The sequence below is a fragment of the Aquarana catesbeiana genome, linkage group LG05, assembly GCF_042186555.1.
Source record: "Aquarana catesbeiana isolate 2022-GZ linkage group LG05, ASM4218655v1, whole genome shotgun sequence".
Classification (NCBI taxonomy): domain Eukaryota; kingdom Metazoa; phylum Chordata; class Amphibia; order Anura; family Ranidae; genus Aquarana; species Aquarana catesbeiana.
The window spans coordinates 44968782-44992884 of NC_133328.1; the positions used below are offsets into that span (position 1 = coordinate 44968782).

Genomic DNA, 24103 nt, shown 5'->3' on the forward strand with positions numbered 1-24103 from the left:
ATGAAGTTGTCCAAAATGTCTTGGTATGCTGACGCCATAAGAGTTCCCTTCACTGGAACTAAGAGGCCAAGCCCAACCTCTGAAAAACATACCCACACCATAATCCCCCCTCCAAATGATTTGGACCAGTGCACAAAGCAAGGTCCATAAAGACATGGATGAGTGAGTTTGGGGTGGAGGAACTTGACTGGCCTGCACAGAGTCCTGACCTCAACCTGACAGAACACCTTTGGGATGAATTAGAGCGGAGACTGCGAGCCAGGCCTTCTCATCTAACATCAGTGCCGGACTTCACAAATGCGCTTCTGGAAGAATGGTCAAATATTCCCATAGACACAGTGGCGGAATTATAGGGGTCGCAGAGGTTGCCATGGCGACCGGGCCCCTTGCTGCAGTGGGCCCTTGAGGGCCCCCTGTATACAGTACTTTGATAGGAGGAGCGGAGACAAGCTCCCCAATCCTAAGCCGAACTGTATTCGGCACTGTGCAGGGAGCTGGTCACATTGATTACAAAGTGAAAGCAGTGTGTGTGCTGTGCTCTTTGTCTCCCCCTACAGTGCAGTACCCGGCAGGAAGAACTAAGGTAAAGGCCTGCTGTTTTTTATCTACTGTATGTGTGTTTATATGTATGTGCATGTATGTATGTGTGTGTGTGTGTGTATGTGCATGTATGTATATGTGCATGTGTGTGTGCATATATGTGTGTGTATGTATGTGTATGTGTTTATAATTCAGTGGCGGTGCGCCCATAGGGGCGCATGGGTGCCGCCCCCTCTCTCCAGGCACCCCTCTATCACAAATAGATAGATTCATGCATAGCGTGAATCTATCTATGGCCGCCACTGCCCCCCCTATTCAGATGCCTGGTCCCTTTTTGGATGCCGGGCGCCTTGATAGGCACAGTGACTGCTTTTGAGGGCACAGGGGTGGCAATTGATGGGCACAGTGGCTGCGTTTGATGGGCACAGTGACTGCTTTTGAGGGCACAGTGGTGGAGATTGATGGGCACAGTGGCTGCGTGTGATGGGCACAGTGGCTGCGTTTGATGGGCACAGTGAGGCTGCAACTGATGCATTTTTTCTAAAGAATTTTTCAGTTTGCTTGCGCCCCCCAAAAAATTTTGAGCACCATCTGTCACTGGTGTATGTATGTATGTTTTTTGCTTGTTCATAGTACCAGCAAAAGAATGCGGCATTTGACAGCCGGTAAAGAGGAAATATGTTGCCTCCTGACTGACTGTTTTAACCCCTTAAATGCATCATCACTATGCTGCAACTGCATGCAATGCACACAGTTGCAGGGTGGTTGCAGTGCAGCCACTTCAAGGGTGCCCTGACTGGAAAAAGATTGAGAAACACCGACATAGAGGAACTCATCTCTCCATTTTCCTCCTGCAGCCCCTGAATGCCTGTGGGAGGGAGGGCAATCGATTCCTTTACATGCAGCCACCCACTTGCGACCGGGCCCTGGTGTTCCGCCATCGGGCTCGGAGAAAAGAGCCCTGTCCGGGGGTCAGGGGGGCCCTTCATGGTTTCTTGCATCGGCGCCCTGAAAATTCTAGTTACGCCTCTGCATAGACACACTCCTAAACCTTGTGGACAGCCTTCCCAGAAGAGTTGAAGCTGTTATAGCTGCAAAGGGTGGGCCAACTCAATATTGTACCCTACGGACTAAGACTGGAATGTCATTAAAGTTCATGTGCGTGTAAAGGCAGGTGTCCCAAAACTTTTGGTAATATAGTGTATATGTAAAGCAATGCAGGAATTGTTGGCACTATACAAGATCATTGTAATAAAATGATTAATATCAACAACAATAATGACAACTACTGGCTGTCCAATGGTGGAGGTCCTCTCAGGTCATTGCGGGTAGGGAGTGGGAAGGGGGTCAGGGTGTTTGGAGCAGGAAGAAATTTCCCAAAGATGGGATTGAAACTTTACAATAATTCCAATAACCTTGTGTGATTATATAAAGAACTCTGTAAATGGCGTAAGAAGATTTTTTTTTTGTTTACGGTTTTCTGTCCATTTCAGTTTTAAGAGGTATTAAAATCAACATTTTTTTTTATATGCCTAAGTAATTTTATGTATGCCAACTTCATATCTACCTTAAAAAGTGTAACTGAAGGCAAAACTTAAAACTTTTTTGCCATTTGTGTCCCATTGGGGAGATATCCTTTACTTCCTGTCCTATAGCCAAAACAGGAAGTGAGAGGGAACCCCTCTAAAGCAAGGAAATCCTGGTGTGTCACTAGTGTCCCCATTGGATAATTTCCCCTCTATTAGGCCCCTTTCACACTGGGGCGGTTTGCAGGCGTTATTGCGCTAAAAATACCGCCTGCAAACCGCCCCTAAACAGCCTCCGCTGTTTGTTCAGTGTGAAAGCCCGAGGGCTTTCACACTGAAGCGGTGCGCTGCCAGGACGGTAAAAAAAGTCCTGCGAGCCGCATCTTTGGAGCGGTGAAGGAGCGGTGTGTTCACCGCTCCTAAACCGCTCCTGCCCATTGAAATCAAAGCCGCGCTGTACGAGCGGTTTTAACCCTTTTTCGGCCGCCAGCGGGGGTTAAAACCGCACCGCTAGCGGCCGAATACAGCCGCAAAAACGATGGTAAAACAGCGCTAAATATAGCGCTGTTTTACTGCCGACGCCCCCCACTGCCCCAGTGTGAAAGAGGCCTAAGTGTTCTGATGTCAACCCAAAAATTGGGATGTTATTTTTATCTGATTTAGGTAAAGAAATGACTTGAATACCACTTTAACCACTTAGCGACCGCCCCATGTACTTTTTCCTGCGGCGGGGCGGCCGCTCTGTGCCAGATCACGTACCTAGTATATGATTTAACACTTCTGGGTCTGGGAGGCGCGCGCGCCGCCGACAACCCGCTCCTGCTGTGATTGGACATAGCGAGAGCCAATCAGCAGGTCTGGCGGACACAAGCGGAATGACAGTCTGCCTGTTGTTCTGTCAGCGGGGAAGCTTTTGATCCTGTGTTTCGATTTCAATTTTTTAAATTTGATTTTAAAAAATGTATTGGATATATTTTATAGCAGAAAGTAAAAAATTGTTTTTTTTTTTCAAAATTGTAAATTTTTTTGTTCATAGTGCAAAAAATAAAAACCGCAGAGGTGATTACATACCATCAAAAGAAAGCTCTATTTGTGGGAAAAAAGGACAAAAATTGTATTCGGGTACAATGTCGCACGACCGTGCAATTGTCAGTTAAAGTAACGCAGTACCAAGGCGCAAAAAGTGGCCGGGGGGGGGGGTAAATCTTCCGAAAATCAAGTGGTTAAGAAGCAGAGGAGGAAAAGATCATTCTACAAATCGCAACTTCCTACCGAACATCTGTAGTCATGAAACTTTCTCTTATACCCCATCCAATGCCAGTATCATTTTTATATTTATATACGTCATCCTGCATTCCGGGTTTATTGCTCCGTTAAAACAACGTCCTGCAGGAAATTGATCACTGACATTTATCAGTAACACAATATTTATGTTATATCTGGATTACACTTTTATTGTAGTGGCTCCGGCTTCATCCCGTCTCCTACTCACATCTTCAGGAGCAGCCTGTATGCGGCGGACGCCGAGAGCCAATCATAATTCACACAAAGGCCCAGCGTTTGCTGACAACTCATTATTTGTGCAGCAATCATTTCCTGTGGAGATACTTGTTCAATTTGCTGCAACTGCTGTGAATTTCGGTCCACTACACAGACAGGACAAATACTTCAAACGCTGCTTACCAAAGGAAAGGAATTAACCCTTTGCATCGCAAGGAACACAAATAATATGTTGGATTTTTTTTTTTTGGTCATCATCATAGAACAAAGTGATTATGGATCTTTGGTTTGTCTCACAGCAAGGAAGGGGAAGAAAAAAAAAAAGAACAAATCACTGCGGATTTTTACTGCTTCAGTACTGGAATTTGATGGTGAATCAGAGCAATTTAAAACAGGACTCCAGTTTTAGCAAAAGAACTATATAAAAAATGAGATGCCCAAAAGAAAAAAGAAAAATTGCTTTGGCTGTTAAACCCCATTCACACAAGTTTTGAAGCACGTCTTCCCATGAGCTTCAATAATCAACATCAATATTCCCATTATATCCAATAAGTAACAGTACCTAATATAATTTTGTACTAGATACAGGAGTACCCCGCTTTAAGTACACTCACTTTACGTACACTCGCAAGTACAGACATCCCCGCGCCACACAGCCACAGTATGGCCTGAAAAGGGGCGGAGCTGCTGCCTGAAGTTGTCGCCAGTGAAGAGGCCGCAAGTGAAGAGGCCGCAAGTGAAGAGGCAAAGTTCAAACAAGCCAGCCCAGAGTTGCTGCCTAAACCTAAGTGGATTACTGTACAGTATTATAAACTTCACTCCATGACCCCCCCCCAATACAGCCCATGGCCCTTTACTATAGGCTGATACCCCCACTACAGCCCCTGACACCCCTCTACAGCCCCTGACACCCCCACTACAGCCACTGACACTCCCACTACAGTCTCTGACACTCCCACTACAGCCCATGGCTCTCCACTATAGGCCCTGATACCCCCGCTACAGCCCCTGACCCCCCTCCACAGCCCATGGCCCTCCAATATAAGCCCTGATACCCCCGCTACAGCCCCTGACCCCCCTCCACAGCCCATGGCCCTCCAATATAAGCCCTGATACCCCCACTACAGCCCCCGACACTCCCAATACAGCCCATGGCCCTCCACTATAGGCCCCGATACCCCTCCACAGCCCATGGCCCTCCAATATAAGCCCTAATACCCCCACTACAGCCCCTGACACCCCCACTACAGCCCCCGACACTCCCAATACAGCCCCTGACCCCCTCTACAGCCCCTGACACTCCCACTACAGCCCATGGCCCTCCACTATAGGCCCCGATACCCCCACTAGAGCCCCTGACACCCCCACTACAGTCACCGACACCCCCACTACAGCCTCTGACACCCCCACTACAGCCTCTGACACTCCCACTACAGTCTCTGACACTCCCACTACAGTCTCTGACACTCCCACTACAGCCCATGGCTCTCCACTATAGGCCCTGATAACCCCACTACAGCCCCTGACCCCCCTCCACAGCCCATGGCCCTCCAATATAAGCCCTGATACCCCCACTACAGACCCTGACACCCCCACTACAGCCCCCGACCCCCTCTACAGCCCATGACTCTCCCACTACAGCCCATGGCCCTCCACTATAGGCCCAGATACCCCCACTACGGCCCCTGACACCCCCACTATGGCCCCTGACACCCCCACTACGGCCCCTGACACCCCCAATACAGCCCCTGATACCCCCACTACAGCCCCTGACACCCCCTCTACAGCCCCTGACACCCCCACTACAGAGGAAAACAGAGTTTGAGGTGTTAACTTGGCCTCCGAATTCTCCAGATCTAAATTCAATCAAACATCAGTGGGATGTGCTGGAAAAACAAGTCTGATCAATGGAGGCCCCACCTCACAATTTGCCTCACCTCACAAAAACTCCAGGAATTCAGCTTCTCTGTAAAAACTGCAGGCATACCATGAGTCAAGTCCAATGATATGCCTTGTCACCTCTTAGACTTACAGTATCTCTACTATAATCTGGCAGGTTTATTGTGCTTCTGGAAGATAACTTCAGTGGCGCCCCACTGCTCCCTGTGGTCTCAGCTCCTTCAAAAGCAGAATTGCTGGAAGTGCTATGCCTTCCCTTCCTCCCCTTCTGCCCAATCACAGAAGTCTTTGTACTATGTGAACTCGTTCACAATATACAAAGGCTTCTGTGAATGGGCAGCAGAAGGGAGGGGTGGGTATAGCTGCTCTGTGCGCTTCTTTCCTCTCACAGTCAGAGTGAATCCTGCAGGAGTGTAATAAACCTGTCACGTATGGGGCAGCACAGTGGCTAAAAGCTTAGCGCCTCTGCCTAGCACCACTAGGGTCAGTGGCTCAAAACCCAACCACGGCACTACCTGCCTGGACTCTACTGGTGTTTGCTGTGCTTCCTAATAAATGTCTATTATATACAATTAAGTGCTGGTGAGCCGTATCAATGAATTGTACATATATCAACATGTGCATCAATTCATATAACATACGCAAAGCTCACCAGTATATAGGAAAAAAAAAACTAACTAAATCCAGTCCATAAATGCAAAGGTAAGTATGTAGCCAGTGAAAGTGCATAAAAGCTCATCAAAAATGGAAAGTTCACCAAGTACCAAAACTAAAAGTGCTCCGTACTTATGCAAAAGCACTACAAGACCAAACATGCAGGCTCCCACCAGGGTGCGCACTCACTTACAGGTATGGTCCCCCTGGGCTTATGCAAAGGTGGGTCAACAAGGCTTATATGAATGTGTGTCCACCTGATGCCATGGGGTTCCTCTCATGTGGTCCAAATCATAGAAGAGAAGCAATCACAAAACAGACATAGCGTAATACCGTTTATTAAAATTATGCTATACAATACATATTGTAGTGCCGTGTCCCGGCAGTAGGAATGATCTGCCAGCTGTACAATCTGTATGCGTCGCTGTTAACAATCCTTGGAGCCAACATGCATTTCACTTGATGGTAGTGACGTTCAACGTGACCTGTAAGCCCGCCCCTATGCATTTCGTCATCAAGACGTCATCAGGAGGCTACATGTCTTGCAGTGATTTTACACAAGCACGGAGCAAGTTTTGTTTTCATACTTGATGAACTTTTTATGCACCATTTTTTATTAACTTTTATGCACTACTTTCACTGGCTACAGTGCCTTGCAAAAGTATTCACCCCCCCTTGACATTTTTCGTGTTTTGTTGCTTCACAACCTGGAATTAACATGTACTGTTTGAGGATTTGCATCATTTAATTTACAGAACATGCCCACAACTTTGAAGATTTTATTTTTATTGTGAAGCAAACAACAAATAGGAGAAAATAACAGAAAAAGTCAATGTGCATAACTATTAACCCCCCTAAAGTCAATACTTTGTAGAGCCACCTTTTGTGTCTATCACAGCTCCAAGTTGCTTTGGATAAGTCTCTACGAGCTTGCCACATCTTACCACTGGGATTTTTGCCCATTCCTCCTTGCAAAACTGCTCCAGCTCCTTCAAGCTGGATGGTTTGCGCTTGTGAACAGCAATCTTTATGTCTGACCACAGATTTTCTATTGGATTGAGGTCTGGGCTTTGATTAGGCCATTCCAACACATTTACATGATAAGAAGAAAAAGGTATAAAATACTGTGCCAATCTCAAATTTGAGCAGCCAACACAACAATGAGACTAATTGTGAACAGATGTGTAGCGCTAATGATGTATATTAGTCGCAAAGGCCTACCAAAAATGTCAGTTTGGGGGCTGTGCGACCTAAAAACACAATGATATGTCTCTCATGAGAAAGAGTGCATATAATAAAAATATCTAAAAAAGTGGGTGTATAGCAGTGTGTTTGGGGTCATTGTCCTGCTGGAAGGTAAACCTCCATCCTAGCCTCAAATCATATACAGAGTGGTACAGGTTCTGCTCAAGAATATCCCTGTATTTAGCACCATCCATCTTTCCCTCAACTCTGACCAGTTTTCCAGTCCAGACTGCTGAAAAACATCCTCACAGCATGATGCTGCCACCACCATGTTTCACAGTGGGGATGGTGTTCTTTGGGTGATGTGATGTGTTGGGTTTGCGCCAGACATAGCATTTTCTTTGATGGCCAAAAAGTTCAATTTTAGTCTCATCAGACCAGAGCACCTTCCTCCATACATTTTGGGAGTCTCCCACATGCCTTTTCGCAAACTCAAAACCTGCCATTTTGTCTTTTGCTGAAAGTAATGGCTTTCTTCTGGCCAATGTGCCATAAAGCCCAACTCTATGGAGCGTACGGCTTATTGTCGTCCTATGTACAGATACTCCAGTCTCTGCTGTGGAACTCTGCAGCTCCTCCAGGGTTACCTTAGGTCTCTGTGCTGCCTCTCTGATTAATGCCCTCCTTGCCCGGTCCGTGAGTTTTGGTGTGCGGCTGTCTCTTGGGCAGGTTTTGCTGTTGTGCCATGTGCTTTCCATTTGTTTATGATAGATTTGATGGTGCTCCTAGGGATCATTAAAGATTTGGATATTTTTTTTATAACCTAACCCTGACTTGTACTTTTCAACAACATTGTCCTTTTCTTGTTTGGAGAGTTCCTTGGTCTTCATGGCAGTGTTTGGTTAGTGGTGCCTCTTGCTTAGGTGTTGCAGCCTCTGGGGCCTTTCAAAAAAGGTGTGTATATGTAATGACAGATCATGTGACACTTAGATTGCATACAGGTGGACATCATTTCACTAATATGTGACTTCTAAAGGTAATTGGTTGCATCAGAGCTTTTTATGGGCTTCATAACAAAGGGGGTGAATACATACGCACATGCCAATTATCAGTTTTTTATTTCTGAAAAATGGTTTGATGTATATATTTTTCTAATTTTACTTCACCAACTTAGACTATTGTGTTCTGATCCATCACATATAATTCAGATTAAAAAAAACATTGAACTAAAGGCTGTAATGTAACAAAATAGGTAAAAAGCCAAGGGGGTGAATACTTTTGCAAGGCACTGTACATACTTACCTTTGCATTTATGGACTGGATTTAGCTTGTTTTTTTCTATATACTGATGAGTTTTGCATATGTTATATGAATTGATGCACCTGAAATTTATTAGAAAGCAAAGCAAACACCAGTAGAGTTTGGCACTTGGGTAGATTTAACCATTAATGGTGCAGCATCCTCGCACCGGGTAATTTTTGTTTTTTTTTACCCTTCACCCACATTCTGGTCTTTTTATTTAATATTTTTATCTTAATTTGTATTTGCCTTTTGACACTTTGCGCAAGTGACACCTATAACACAATACCTGCCTGGAGTTTGCATGTTCTCCCCGTGCCTGCGTGGGTTTCCTCCCACTCTACAAAGAGATTCTGGTAGGTTAATTGGCTCTAGTATGTGTATGTATGAAGGTGAGTTGGGGACCTTAGATTGTAAGCTCCTTGAGGGCAGGGACTGATGTGAATGTACAATATATGTGTAAAGCGCAGCATAAATTGACGGCGCTATACAAGTACTCTTAATAAATAAAAATAAATTAACATAGAAGTAATAGAGATAAGTCCTGGAGGTGGCATGCACTTTTTGCTGAATTCCTGAAATTTAGCTTTAAAGGATCTGCTACTGACAGGTTAATGCCAGATGCCACAGCATACCTTCAGAGGTCTAGTGGAGTCCATGCCTCGATGGGTTATGCTGGGTGTTCATAATGTTATGGCTGACTGGTGAATGTATCCAGAACAAAGATAATCATTTGTTTTTACTATCTGGAGCTATGTAAACCCCATATTTTAAGATTGTGATTCTTTTGTAATAAAGGGGGCGTATTTGTCTATTTATGGTGTATTTATCTGAATTGCTTGTGCGGATATGCTTGACAACCTCATTGGGTAAACAGGGTATCGGACATGTCTATTTGAAGGTGGTTAAACAAAACAATATAAAATGGTAACCAAAAGATCATCAATCTAGGATATGTTCAATGGTTCTCGTTCACACCTGAGCATTGTGTTGCTTGAAGTTTGTCACTCAAAGCTGGAAAAAAGTAAATGGGGCAAAGGGGCCCATTTTTGGCCCCTAAACTTTAATGGGAGTGCCTGATAACACAGACTTTTAGCACAAATTTCTCCTCTGCCACTCTTCCTCTTAGTAACCAACTTTCCATTGGCTAAAACAAAATCACTAAAGTCTTAAAAATTCATGTACAAATGTGCAAAAAAAAAAGCAGCTCACACAAGTGTTAACCCCCTTGGCGCCGGCCGCACACAGATATGCGGCCTCTCAGCGCCTGGTGCTTGGCACAGAGGGGCCGCTTATTTGCGTGAATTGCTGCCCAAACAGCTCTGCCAAGAGCGTGTATGATGCGCGCTCCCGATACAGTTGCCTAATGGCCAGTACACACGATGAGATTGTCTGTTTTTTTTTTTGCATGCTAATCTCAGATCGAATCTGATGAGTCTACTAAAGTCACGAAATTTCTCATACAACAGTATAAAAATTCGGAAGTGATGTTGTAATGCATCTGTATTGCATTTTCGAACGACAACAGTACTGATTAAAAGAAAATCGTATGATCTGGCATCATACGAAAAAAAATTCCGTGCATGTCCGATCAAATAATATCGAATGAACAGTTCTGATCGGCTCTAGAAAGCTCTGTACTAACGATCAGATTATCATACATTCGCTTCGAAAGCGGTATTTTTCGTACGATTTTCTGATGGTGTGTACTGGGCATAACCGAGATTTTCGGATCACGCGACTGCCATGATATTCAATCAAGGCGGTAACGTGCTCTTAAGCCCAGCCCAGCCTCCCGGCGTCATAAACCTTTAAAGGGCCGGGAGGTGAAAAGACCTGAAAAGAGTCATTTCATAGCTGTGTCCTGCAGTAATTTATTTTGGCCACTAGAAGCCGCCAGTCTTCAGATTGGTTAAATGACACCCAGGGTCATTCAACTCACTGCAAGGCTGTCATAGACACACCCTAAAGGTCAATTTGTAAATTTCTAGAATTCAGCTTGTAGAGGTGAGCAGTTTGGAGTTGCACTGGTGTGATTAGTGAATACCTTTGAGCGTGAAATGTAGAGAAGAAGCCCACTTGTGACATTATTGGACTGGGACTTATTCACTATTATTGGGTATTTCATCACAGTGTTTTGTGCGATTTTTTTCACGTTTGTGTATGTATGAATGTTGCACGTTTATTGTATGCATTGATAGGTCATGCACTATATATTTTATGATATCTGTTGAAAAATAATTGTAGATTTATAATAGCATAGCCCTGCACTGTTTTTTGGTTATAGGTTTAATGTAAAGATGGAGCGATCACTTTGTAGCGTCAGCAAGCTTCCAGTGAAAACTTTTTTTTTTTTTTGGATCCTTTCATTTATCGCACAGGCTGGTCATCGGTTATTTACGCCCCAAAGGGCATCATAATCACACCGACGGGGCTCAGAGTATTACTGCACTGGAGAGCACTCACCCGTGATTATGAGATCACCATTCAGCACAGCAGTAAGGACCACCCTTCCCAGCTGCCCTGCATAGGCAAAGCACAGGTTTTCTTTAAAGCAAACATTTATGGTCTATTGTGACTCCTTTACCTCTGACGTTTCCAGCTGACTTGCCCCATCCTCCTGTTCTTCCTTCTTCTGCATGCTTGGCAGCCATGATGCCAGGCTTTTCAACAAATATTCTTTACCTTCCTGCAATCAAAAGCAAAGATATTAAATTAATGAACTGAGTAAGATAAAGATATTGGAAAGTCAGTAGACACATACATGTTTTATGAGCAGAAACCATAAGGATGGGATAGCCCTAACCCCAGTGGAGCTATTTCATAAGGTACAGAATACTTTGATCTGAAAATTCTATATTCCTCTCTGATTGAAATCAACAGGGCATAATCTGTGAATTTCTGCAACATGTTAGCCTGAAATATGTGTAAAGTTTTTTCTTAGTCTTGGATAGAGAAGAAAAAGGTCAGAAGTTTTCACTGACCATGTCACTGCTGGGAGGATTCACCCTCTATTGTTTGTCTTGGTGACCATTATCTCTGGCACAAAAAGTGACGAGAAATTCAACATTTTGGAATGGTCACAAGAACCGGAATCGAGGGGAAATCTTCCAATATGGAAATCTGTTTTGATGACAACTAAGTCCCAGAGACTCAGCAAGTGAGAGGTTCTCTCACTTTGAGATATCCTCTCACTTGCTGAGTCTCTGGGACAAAAAAATTAAAGTTCTCGAGATGGGACATGGAAAAAAAACAAAAACAAAAAAACTGTGGACTGGTGGCAGAATAAACAAACAGAGTTAGGGACATCACTAGAAGCTATACAAGTAGGGCCATCACTAGAAACTATAGAAATAGGGCCATCATTGGGAGCTATAGAGGTAGGACCATTACTCAGAGCTATAAAGGTAGTACCATCGCTAGGAGCTATAGAGGTAGGGCCATCACCAGGAGCTATAGATGTAGGGCTTTAACCAGGAGCTATAGAGGTAGGGCCATCTCTAGGCGCTATAGAGATAGGGCCATTACTAGGAGCTAAAAAAGTAGGGCCACCACTAGTCGCTACAGAGATAGGGCCATCTCTATGAGCTATAGAAATATGACCATCTCTAGGAGCTATAGATTTAGAGCTGTTACTAGGAGCTATAGAAGTTATATCAGCAGGGCCATCACTAAGAGGTACAGAGATAGGGCCATCACTAGTGGCTATAAAAGTACAGCCGTTACTAGGAGCTATAGACTGAGTTAAGGCCATCACTAGAAGCTATGGCGGTAGCCTCTACTGCATGGACATGTGCTCACACACATTGCCCAGTCATGGTCCACCATTTCCATGACTGTGAAGCCGAAGGTGTAGCTGATGTGGGGCAAGTGCATATAGATAGGATGGGGCTAAATAATAATACCGGAGGAAATCAGCAGCAAAGAGATGCTCAAAAAAGGTTTAAAAAGTGAAAGCATTTTATAGAAAAAATGGCAATTGTAAAGGATACACAGAGCTTTAGCAAAACTAAATGTCACCCAGTTAGTGTTTAGGGAGAATTGGATTGGTCGTTATAAGGAATCAAGAGCAGTTCTTTCTTCAGACACTTTCACACAGGAGACTCAGGACAAACATTAAAAGGAAAAGGAGCACTAGAGACCTTAAACAACTTTTTTATGTCATCAGACTGCATAATGTATGAGAAGATTAATGACATTAGACATTTACACTTGCTAAAACCGCAGTTCTGTGCAATAAACAGGGAATAATAAATAAACCGGCGTCGTAAAGCAGCCTCCGCCTACGAGCGTAAATTCCCTGATATACAATCCTAATAAAACACATATATTTGACTTTCACACACTGTCAGTCTGATAACTGCATCGCTCTGCTCATTTGCCTCTCTCCTTAAGATGAAATGAGACCATTTGCTGATACTTTCCTCTTATGTTCCCCATTAAACAAGCGGCAGCGGGATACAGCGGTTCCACCACGACGGCTCTGATCATCCACCTAAGACCAGTGATGAATCACATACTACGCATTCCTAAATACAAACATTTCTCAGGCACTTGCTGATAACAGTCGCAGCATAAAAAAAGTTTCAAGATCAGCAAAGAGGATTAAAGACTTGTCATCCAAGAATCTGAATGTTCAGAGTTCTCCTTCCTGGGCACACTTGCCCACTTAGATAGGCCAACTCACAAAGGCCTCATTCACATGTCAGCCATGGTATGGCAAGGTAACCAGGTGCTCCGATCAATGGCGGCCGCTCAGCCCTTACAACTCAATGACAGGCTTAAAACAAAATTCCAGTGGTATGGTTTGTATTTCATAGTTACATCGGTCCATACCTGTGGGAACCCTGTGGAAGCTGGAAATCACGCTAGTAGCCTCTGTTACACCAAAAGAGGCCAAAAGAGCAAAGATGTTGGCGGGACTCAGTCCCTATTATTACCACAAATTAGCAGAAAAAGACTGTACCCATGGGACTTTTGAAAGTTAAACCAAAAAAGTTAATACTGCTTCATATAAACTATACAAAGTTTTTTCCATATTCAAGTTAAAGCGGAGTTCCCCCCACCCCTCCAAAAACACATACTGTAGCTGCTGACTTTTAATATTAGGACACTTACCTATCCTGGAATCCAGCGATGTCGGCACCCCAGTCAATATTTCCATTGGCTGTTGGGTGCTGCTGCCGCCATTGCCGGTACGCGAACCCGGCACTGAAGCTTTGTGGCTTCACAGCTGGGTCCCTACTGTGCATGCGCGAAGCGCACTGCACTTTCTGAATGGCCCGGCGGTGGGGGGTCAAACTTCTAATGGACTCCACTGTGGCGGCATCCGCTGGAAGTGGGGAAGGGTACCTATCAAAAACAGGTACCCGCCTCCCCCGTGAAAGGTGCCAAATGTGGCACCGAAGAGGGTGAGGAATCAGATAAGTAGAAGTTCCACTTTTGGGTGGAACTCCGCTTTAAAAACGTTTAACTTGTACATGGCAAAAACGTTGTATAATTTATGTGAAGTGTATTAACTTTTTTGGCGTAACTTTCAAAAGTCCCATGGGCACAGTAGTCTCTGCTACTACAGTGATTGTGGCTATTTTCTGGGTCCTGCGCCGAGTAGGAGACCCCCTGTGATGACTAGGCAGCAGGGCAGCTGCTCGGCACAGGAACCAGAAAACAGCCGCAATCACTGCAGTAGCAGAGGCTACTGTGCCCATTGGACTTTCGAAAGTCTTTTGAAAGGCACATTTGCCATTCACAGAACACTTTGCATTTTTCCCCAATGAATGCAAGATGATTTGTGATTGGATGAGGTGAAGATGTGGGTGGTGACATCACAGTCTCCACCTAGCCCAATCAAACAACGTTTTGCATTCATTGAGAAAAACGCAAGGCAATCTGTAAATGGCGACTGTGCCAAGCAAGCAAGCCAGTGTGCTCACTAAGCAGCAGGGGACCCAGAAGACAGCGAAGATCACTGTAGTAGTGGAGACTACTATAGTGATTTCAATCTTCTATAGGGATCCCACAGGTATGACATATGTATGCTTACATTGGTCCAAGCTGATCCAATGTAATTACACAATAAAATCCATCCTGGAGATCAGCGTTAGGGAAGCCGAGAGTGTCCGCAGATGTAAGCATGTATACACCCATCCAGATATCTGTGGTTAGTGACAGATGTTCAGTCCTGGATGTAATCTGTCTGAGCCCAGGGTCGAACTTCTGTCCCTTTACTGCAGGTAACTTCTGGATCTGGAGATACGGTTCATTCCAGCCTGTCATTGACTTGAGCAGCCACTGCTGATTGGAACACCTGGGATCCTGGCCACTGGTTTCTACTAGCAGCACCACAGCTAATTAAGAATGTATGAATGAAGCCTTATGCCCCTTTCACACCAGCAGACCGATCAGGTCCACCTGTCTGTTTTTCAGGTGGACCCAATCAGACCACCCATTGTTCTCTATGCAGTGGAGGATGTTAGCGGACGCTGATACCCGCCAGCATCTGATCCGGTCCACTAAAAATAGGCAGATGGGGATCCGTTTCCTATCCATCAGGCAGATTGGATCGGATGACAGTCGGATAAAGATGGGCAGGCAGTCTATTTCCATCAGACCACCCCACAGAGAAAAGTGGGCTGTGTCCGCTCTGCATAGCGGATTGGACAGGGACCTGTCCTTCGCCTGCTCAATGGGGTTTAGCAGAGAGATCTCCCGTTGAGCATGCAGATCCACTTGATGGAGTTCGCCCTGTGTGCACATAGCCTTAGTTGGAGCCTAGTGTGCTAGAATAGCTTAGGTTTTTGTTAGAGAAGGAAAAATGTTTAGGCTCCGCTGGCAGCCAAGCCTGTTTTAATCTGTGTCATGAAGATCCTGCCAGTAACCGGCGTCCCAGGCGCATGGGAACTCGGCCACAGGTCCCATTGCGCATGCGCGCGCGTTCACGGGTGCGGTCACGCACGGGCACGCGCGCGCACTCCCGCTGGTTTCAGGCGGGCTATTTAAACCTGCCTGTCATACTCCATCCCTGCTGTCTGCTCTACAGCGTTCTGTGAGTGTTACCTGATCTGATCTGTGTATCCTGTTATCTGACCCGGCTTCCTGTTTGACGATCCTGCTATCTGCCTGCACCAGACCCTCTTGGCTTGCCTGACCATCCCTCTGCATTACCCCTGGTACCTCTGCTGTCTGACCGTTACTGACCACCAGCTTGTTGACCCTCCACTGTGTGCACCAGCTTCCAGTCTGCTATTACCTGCTGTTGTTCCTGGTTCCAGTCCAGCTTCCAGTCTGCTATTGCCTGCTGTTGTTCCTGGTTCCAGTCCAGCGTTCCAGGCTACCCTCTGCTGTGTTCCAGTCCAGCGTTCCAGGCTACCTTCTGCTGTGTTCCAGTCCAGCGTTCCAGGCTACCTTCTGCTGTTGTTCCGGTCCAGCTTCCAGTCTGCTATTACCTGCTGTTGTTCCTGGTTCCAGTCCAGCGTTCCAGGCTACCTTCTGCTGTTGTTCCTGGTTCCAGTCCAGCGTTCCAGGCTACCCTCTGCTGTGTTCCAGTCCAGCGTTCCAGGCTACCTTCTGCTGTGTTCCAGTCCAGCGTTCCAGGCTACCTTCTGCTGTTGTTCCAGTCCAGCTTCCAGTCTGCTATTGCCTGCTGTTGTTCCTGGTTCCAGTCCAGCGTTCTAGGCTACCTTCTGCTGTTGTTCCAGTCCAGCTTCCAGTCGGCTATTACCTGCTGTTGTTCCTGGTTCCAGTCCAGCGTTCCAGGCTATCTTCTGCTGTTGTTCCAGTCCTGCATTCCAGTCTCTGTCCTCAGTCTACTCCTCAGATTCCTGACTCCAGAGGGTGCCACCACTACTGGACTTTCAGCAACTGTTGATCCTGCCAGGCACCCATACCACTCTTCACTCCTGGCCCTCTGTCTCCATTCCAGGGGAACGGGAGTGGGAGCTGTAAGGGAGGTCTTTTCCTGCACTTCAGGCTCACAACCTACCAGGTACGTGACAGTAGCAGACAGCCATGTCTGAGCCTGAGCAGGGAACGTCTCCCATGGAGGAACTCTGTGCACACCTGGCAGGATTGACTGAAGCAGTCAAAAATCTACAGCAAGGATACACTAGACTGGAGGAACAAGTGTTAACCCTGTCTAACCCCATTGGGGCCCAGGGAGCTTCTTCTGCTCCTGCTCCTTCAGTTGGGCCTTCCTCAACGGTGGTGATGCTCCCTCCGGAACCTAAGGTTCCCACACCTGAACGTTTCTTCGGAAATCGTCATAAGTTCAGAGCCTTCCGCAACTCCTGCGAACTATTTTTTGCTCTTCAGCCACGTACCTTTTCCCTGGAGGCTACAAAGGTGGGCTACGTAATTTCTCTACTCTCTGGTGACCCCCAAACCTGGGCCCATCGTCTCTTAGAGCAAAAGGACATATCTCTGACCAACCTCTCCACCTTCTTTGACGCACTAGGTCAGTTATATGATGACCTCCAGCTATCTGTAACTGCAGAGGCGGCTCTGCACACCCTTCAACAGGGTCGCAGAGCAGCAGAGGACTATGTGGCTGAATTCAAGAAGTGGAGTGCGGATACTAATTGGAACGATGCGGCTCTCCGTTATCAATTTCGGTTGGGACTTTCTGATCCTCTGAAGGATGAACTGGCCAGGGTGGGTACACCACAGACTTTAAATGCTTTAATCGATCTAGCCATCCAGATCGACGCCTACGAGAGCGCAGGTCTGAGAGAGCTATGGGGTCTTCTCGTCCAACTTGGGTTACCCCTAAAGTTCCTCATCACCCATCATCAATACCACCTACCTCCACGCTTAACTTACCTGAACCAATGCAATTAGGAGTCCTGCGCCCTTCACTCACCCCAGAGGAACGACAACGTCGTCGAGCAAATAACTTGTGCCTGTATTGTGGGGAACCCAGGCACTACGTCAGGAACTGTCCCCTTAAACTCCGTAAGTGTTTATCCCTATCTACTGACCATGTGACATCTCTGGTTAAAAATACCACTCACCTGGCTCTTCCTCTTCTGCTACAGCTTCCAGGGAGGGATCTACAAATCACCGCCATTATTGACTCAGGAGCCTGCAGCTGTTTCATGGATTCTCGTTTTGCCATCCAACACCAAATACCTTTGTCACCTAAAGCCCATGGACTTTCTATCCATCTAGCTGATGGGACTGCTATCAAGTCTGGACCTGTCACCCAAGAGACTATGCCAATACCCGTCTTCATTTCCAACGTCCATCAGGAACAGCTACGCCTGGACATTATCGCTTCCCCCCTGTTCCCTATCATTCTCGGCATGCCATGGTTACAGGCCCATAATCCGGACATAAATTGGATCACGGGTGAGGTGACCTTTCCCTCTCCTTACTGCCAACAGTTCTGCAGAACCCAGAACACCCAGGAGAACCCTACTCTGTTATGCCTAGATACAGATCCTAGTTTACATCAATCCATTCCCTTCTGCCTATCATGATTTCCTGGACGTATTTAGTAAACAGAGGGCAGAGGTGTTACCCCCTCACCGGGCCTATGACTGTCCCATTGAGTTACTTCCTGGTGCTGAAATTCCTTTTGGAAGAATATTTCCCCTAACTGAGGTGGAGCAAGGGGCATTGAAGGAATACATTGACGAAAACCTTAAAAGAGGCTTCATTCGTCCATCCACGTCCCCCGCAGGTGCAGGCATCTTTTTCGTGCAGAAAAAAGATAAAACCCTCAGGCCGTGTGTGGATTACCGTGCACTAAACAAAATTACTGTGAAGAATCGGTACCCTTAGTACCAGAGCTGTTTCAGAGACTGGGGACGGCTACCATATTCACCAAACTTGATCTCCGTGGGGCCTACAATTTAGTTCGTATTAGGGATGGAGACGAATGGAAGACCGCTTTTCGTACCCGTTATGGACATTTTGAGTACCTCGTGATGCCTTTTGGCCTGTGCAATGCCCTGCCACATTTCAATACTTTATTAATGATGTGTTACGTGACTTTCTAGACCTGTTTGTCATCGTCTATTTAGACGACATATTGATTTTCTCTTGTTCCCTTGAATCCCATCGCAGGCACGTCAGAAGTGTATTGGGCCGACTTCGACAACACGGTCTATATGCAAAGGCTGAAAAGTGTGAATTCGAACAGGAAAGTATTCCATTTTTAGGGTTAGTCATTTCCAGTAAGGGCATTAAAATGGACCCCCAGAAGGTCACGGCTGTTCTAGATTGGCCAGTCCCGACAGATAAGAAAGGAATCCAGCGATTCGTTGGATTCGCTAATTTTTACCGCAAATTTATTAAGGGGTTCTCAGCCATCATTGCACCCATCACACAGCTAACCAAACAGGGTACTCGCTTCCATTGGTCGGCCGAGGCTCAAAAGGCTTTTGAGACTCTCAAGGGCCTTTTTACCTCCGCCTCTGTACTAAAGCATCCAGATTCCTCTCTGCCTTTTATTCTAGAAGTGGATGCATCTGAAATTGCTGTAGGAGCAGTATTATCCCAAAGACAGGGAACCAAGGCCCTGCTGCATCCTGTGGCCTTCTTTTCTCGTAAATTATCCACGGCAGAGAGAAATTATGATGTAGGTGACAGAGTTGTTGGCAATCAAGTCGGCATTGGAGGAGTGGCGCTATCTGTTGGAGGGTGCCGCTCATCCAGTCTTAATCTTTACAGATCATAAGAACCTGGAGTATTTGAGGTCTGCAAAAAGGTTGAAACCATGTCAGGCCAGGTGGGCTCTCTTTTTCTCCAGGTTCTCCTTCCATGTCAATTACCGTCCTGGTTCCAAGAATACCAAACCTGACGCCCTGTCTAGGATGTTTCACAAACCTCAAGAGATTTCCCCTCCAGACACCATTTTGTCTCCGGGGAATTTTCTTCTACTTCAGGGAAACCTGCTTTCCCAGATTAAACAGGCCTCCGCAGGAATGGAATCTTCCATTAAGACAGAGCTCCAGGTTAAAGATGGGTTATTGTGGCATGAGAGTAGGATCTTTATACCTGAAACACTACGAGTTCCAGTACTAGAGCTTTGTCACGATCATGCGCTGGCTGGGCATTTCGGTGTGGCTAAGACCACTGATTTGGTTCAGCGCACCTTCTGGTGGCCTCAGCTGCGCAAAGATTGTAAAGAGTTTGTAGAGTCCTGTACCACCTGCCTTAGGAACAAAGGGCACAAAACAAAGGCATGGGGTCTACTAAAACCCTTGCCTGTCCCAGATAGACCCTGGAAAATGCTCTCTATAGATTTTATTGTAGAACTACCCCCGGCCGGGGGCTTCACTTCAATCTTTGTCATAGTGGACCGGTTGTCGAAGATGGCGCACTTTGTCCCAATGAAGGGCACCCCTTCAGCTACAGAAACAGCACAAGCATTCATTAAAGAGGTCATCAGGCTCCATGGGGTACCAGTTAATATCGTTTCAGATCGAGGGGTACAATTTACCTCTCGATTCTGGAGGGCTTTGTGTAAAACCTTGGACATTGAACTCTCATTTTCATCGGCTTATCACCCCCAGACTAATGGGCAAACAGAAAGAACAAACCAGACCCTTGAACAATATTTGCGCTGTTTTTCTTCCTTTGCCCAAGATAATTGGATTTCTGTTTTACCATTGGCCGAATTCGCTTATAACAATTCTATTCATTCTGCTATCAAGCAGACCCCGTTTTTTGCGAATTATGGTTTCCACCCCTCATTTTTGCCTAATTCTCTTCCAGAATGCACAGCACCCGCAGTCCAGGAGAAATTGGATTTCTTTACCTCTAACAACCAAGTTTTACAGGACACCATGACCAGAACCCAGGAGTACAACAAAGCAACCTTCGATAAAAAAAAGGCGGGGTGAGCTCTTACTTGCACCTGGAGATCAGGTATGGTTGTCCACCATAAACCTCAGGTTGGCCTGCCCTTCCAAGAAATTGGGTCCCCAATTTCTTGGACCGTTCCCTGTTAAACGGAGAATTAATGAAGTTGCATATGAACTTGAACTCCCGGATTCACTAAATGTACATCCAGTTTTTCACGTGTCCTTGCTTAAACCATCCATTACCAACCCATTTCCAGGTCGAAGTACGGATCCTCCTGATCCAATCCTGGTAGATGGGAAAGAGGAATTCGAGGTGGAAGCTATCATGGACCACAGGAAAAGAGGTAACCAAAATCAATTTTTAATAAAATGGAAGGGGTTTGGCCCAGAGGAGAATTCTTGGAAACCAGAGGATAATATTCATGCTGAAGACCTGTTACAAGCCTTTAAAACAGCTCATCCAGAGAAATTTCTTCAAAGGGGCATCCGGAGGCTGCCCCTTGGGGGGGGGGGGGGGCAATGTCATGAAGATCCTGCCAGTAACCGGCGTCCCAGGCGCATGGGAACTCGGCCACGGGTCCCATTGCGCGTGCGTTCACGGGTGCGGTCACGCACGGGCGGTCACGCGCGCGCACTCCTGCTGGTGTCAGGCGGGCTATTTAAACCTGCCTGTCACACTCCATCCCCGCTGTCTGCTCTACAGCGTTCTGTGAGTGTTACCTGATCTGATCTGTGTATCCTGTTATCTGACCCGGCTTCCTGTTTGACGATCCTGCTATCTGCCTGCACCAGACCCTCTTGGCTTGCCTGACCATCCCTCTGCATTACCCCTGGTACCTCTGCTGTCCGACCGTTACTGACCACCGGCTTGTTGACCCTCCACTGTGTGCACCAGCTTCCAGTCTGCTATTACTTGCTGTTGTTCCTGGTTCCAGTCCAGTTTCCAGTCTGCTATTGCCTGCTGTTGTTCCTGGTTCCAGTCCAGCGTTCCAGGCTACCCTCTGCTGTGTTCCAGTCCAGCGTTCCAGGCTACCTTCTGCTGTGTTCCAGTCCAGCGTTCCAGGCTACCTTCTGCTGTGTTCCAGTCCAGCGTTCCAGGCTACCTTCTGCTGTGTTCCAGTCCAGCGTTCCAGGCTATCTTCTGCTGTTGTTCCGGTCCAGCTTCCAGTCTGCTATTACCTGCTGTTGTTCCTGGTTCCAGTCCAGCGTTCCAGGCTACCTTCTGCTGTTGTTCCTGGTTCCAGTCCAGCGTTCCAGGCTACCTTCTGCTGTTGTTCCAGTCCAGCTTCCAGTCTGCTATTGCCTGCTGTTGTTCCTGGTTCCAGTCCAGCGTTCCAGGCTACCTTCTGCTGTTGTTCCAGTCCAGCTTCCAGTCGGCTATTACCTGCTGTTGTTCCTGGTTCCAGTCCAGCGTTCCAGGCTACCTTCTGCTGTTGTTCCTGGTTCCAGTCCAGCGTTCCAGGCTACCTTCTGCTGTTGTTCCAGTCCAGCTTCCAGTCTGCTATTGCCTGCTGTTGTTCCTGGTTCCAGTCCAGCGTTCCAGGCTACCTTCTGCTGTTGTTCCAGTCCAGCTTCCAGTCGGCTATTACCTGCTGTTGTTCCTGGTTCCAGTCCAGCGTTCCAGGCTACCTTCTGCTGTTGTTCCAGTCCAGCTTCCAGTCGGCTATTACCTGCTGTTGTTCCTGGTTCCAGTCCAGCGTTCCAGGCTATCTTCTGCTGTTGTTCCAGTCCAGCTTCCAGTCGGCTATTACCTGCTGTTGTTCCTGGTTCCAGTCCAGCGTTCCAGGCTATCTTCTGCTGTTGTTCCAGTCCTGCATTCCAGTCTCTGTCCTCAGTCTACTCCTCAGATTCCTGACTCCAGAGGGTGCCACCACTACTGGACTTTCAGCAACTGTTGATCCTGCCAGGCACCCATACCACTCTTCACTCCTGGCCCTCTGTCTCCATTCCAGGGGAACGGGAGTGGGAGCTGTAAGGGAGGTCTTTTCCTGCACTTCAGGCTCACAACCTACCAGGTACGTGACAATCTGGGTTGGGTGATTGATCCAGGGAGGGCTGGTATGACTCAGCAGGCAGCGTCTCTGATACCTCCCCCTACTTCTGGAACTTGCTTGAAACCTCCAGAAGAATAGAAGGGAGGTTAGGAGGAGCTGCCTGAAGTATTCCTGAGGGCCCTGACCAATCCCCAACAGATGAGTTGGCAGGGGACAGGCCCCCTCAAATACTCTGGGTCAGGAAAGTTCGGGTGGAAGTTGGATATGAAGTGCTAGGAGGCGGTCGGTGGGCCCTTGAGGGTAACCCCCTAGTCTGGGGGGGGGGGGGTGACCTTGGGTGCAGGAGGGATCCTCTGATATCTCAAGGAGGAATCCTGTCCAGTGGCACGGGAGCAGGTGTAAGGACAGTGGGAGCCTGTGAGCATGTCTGGGAGATCTCCAAGCAGAAGACAGCCAGGTGAGTGTTACAGTCGGGGAGGACAGAGGACTGGGTGAGCAGTCTGAGGTTGATGCAGAGTTAGTTCGGAAGGACTGTGGAAGCTTAGCCAGGAGGGCTGGAGAAAAGGGCAGCTGCAGCCAAGTGAGCTGGCAGTGCCTGAAGAGGTGGTGTTGGTATCAGTAGCCACAGAAGGGCAGATGGGCACTAAGACTTTGCTACACAACCAAGGGGCCCGCGGTCCCTGCCTGTATAGGGCATTTGCTGAAATCTGACTGAGCCCTATTGTCAGATCACCTAATAGTGTGCCAGCTGGTCCTGGGAGTCATAGTGCTTCAAGCAAGTGTTGTGCTGGAAGAAGATGAGGAGTGTAAATAGACTGTTTTCAGAAAAAGTTGCCCCTAAAAAGTTCTGCTAAAGTCAAGTGGGCATCCCATGATACCCTTAACCCCATCCAAGTTCAATATCCCTAATAAAAACAAGAGGAAAGCAGCAAGGACTGTTTCTTGACTCAAGAGTGCTGTGGAAAGTTCTGTGTACCTAGCTGTGCAAGGTGGGGAATCCCTTATTCGCCAGTAGCTCCTGGGGGGGGTAGCGCTACACTTGTATATAGTCTCTTCACACACATTCCTCGAAAAGACAAGAGATAAGCGAGTGCTTAAGCAGCAGTCAGCTGGAGACTGGAACCTCTTCTATCAGCTAGCTCCCTGTGTACGTATTTAAAATGGAAGGAACACAACTATATACCTGATAAATGTTGCTTCCACATTGCTTTAATACTCCCCACAGATATTTTCTACTAAATCGCCTTTGAAATAAATTTTTTGAGTGTTTTTACGTGGTCAGGTGACCACAAAGCTCCGGCTCTATCCACTGTCTCGAACACTGTTGCAGAGAGTGAACTCTCTGCTGGCCGACAACGCCCTGGAGATATGGACGGTAGCAAGTGGCATTACTGTGCTAAGGGATTCAACAGGTCGGCAGACGCTCATGAACCCTCCAAAGCTTTACAGTCGCCTGAAGGTGTAGAAAAACTTAAAGAAATTTATTTAGATGGCAATTTAGTAGAAATGTCTACAGAGAGTATCAAAGCAATGGGGAAGCAACATTTACCAGGTATGATACCTTTCCTTTCCCTTTAACCATGTATCGCTAAGAGGATCGGCCTTAACGCCCACATGTCACACATATGAGTCCATGGATGGCCAGGGTTTCTGTGCTGAGAGCATGCTCCCAGCATGGCGACCGAGCTGTATAGGCATA

General features: G+C 46.8%; 1 protein-coding gene across 2 annotated transcripts in view; it reads right to left on the reverse strand.

The window, feature by feature from the left end:
• LOC141144213 (uncharacterized) overlaps positions 1-24103 on the reverse strand; it is a 731403-nt gene that overhangs the window by 653622 nt on the left and 53678 nt on the right. For both annotated transcript variants that reach the window (XM_073629665.1, XM_073629666.1), the window contains exon 7: positions 11191-11292. In XM_073629665.1, coding sequence (XP_073485766.1) covers positions 11191-11292 — 102 coding nt within the window. The remainder of the gene's footprint in view (positions 1-11190; positions 11293-24103) is intronic.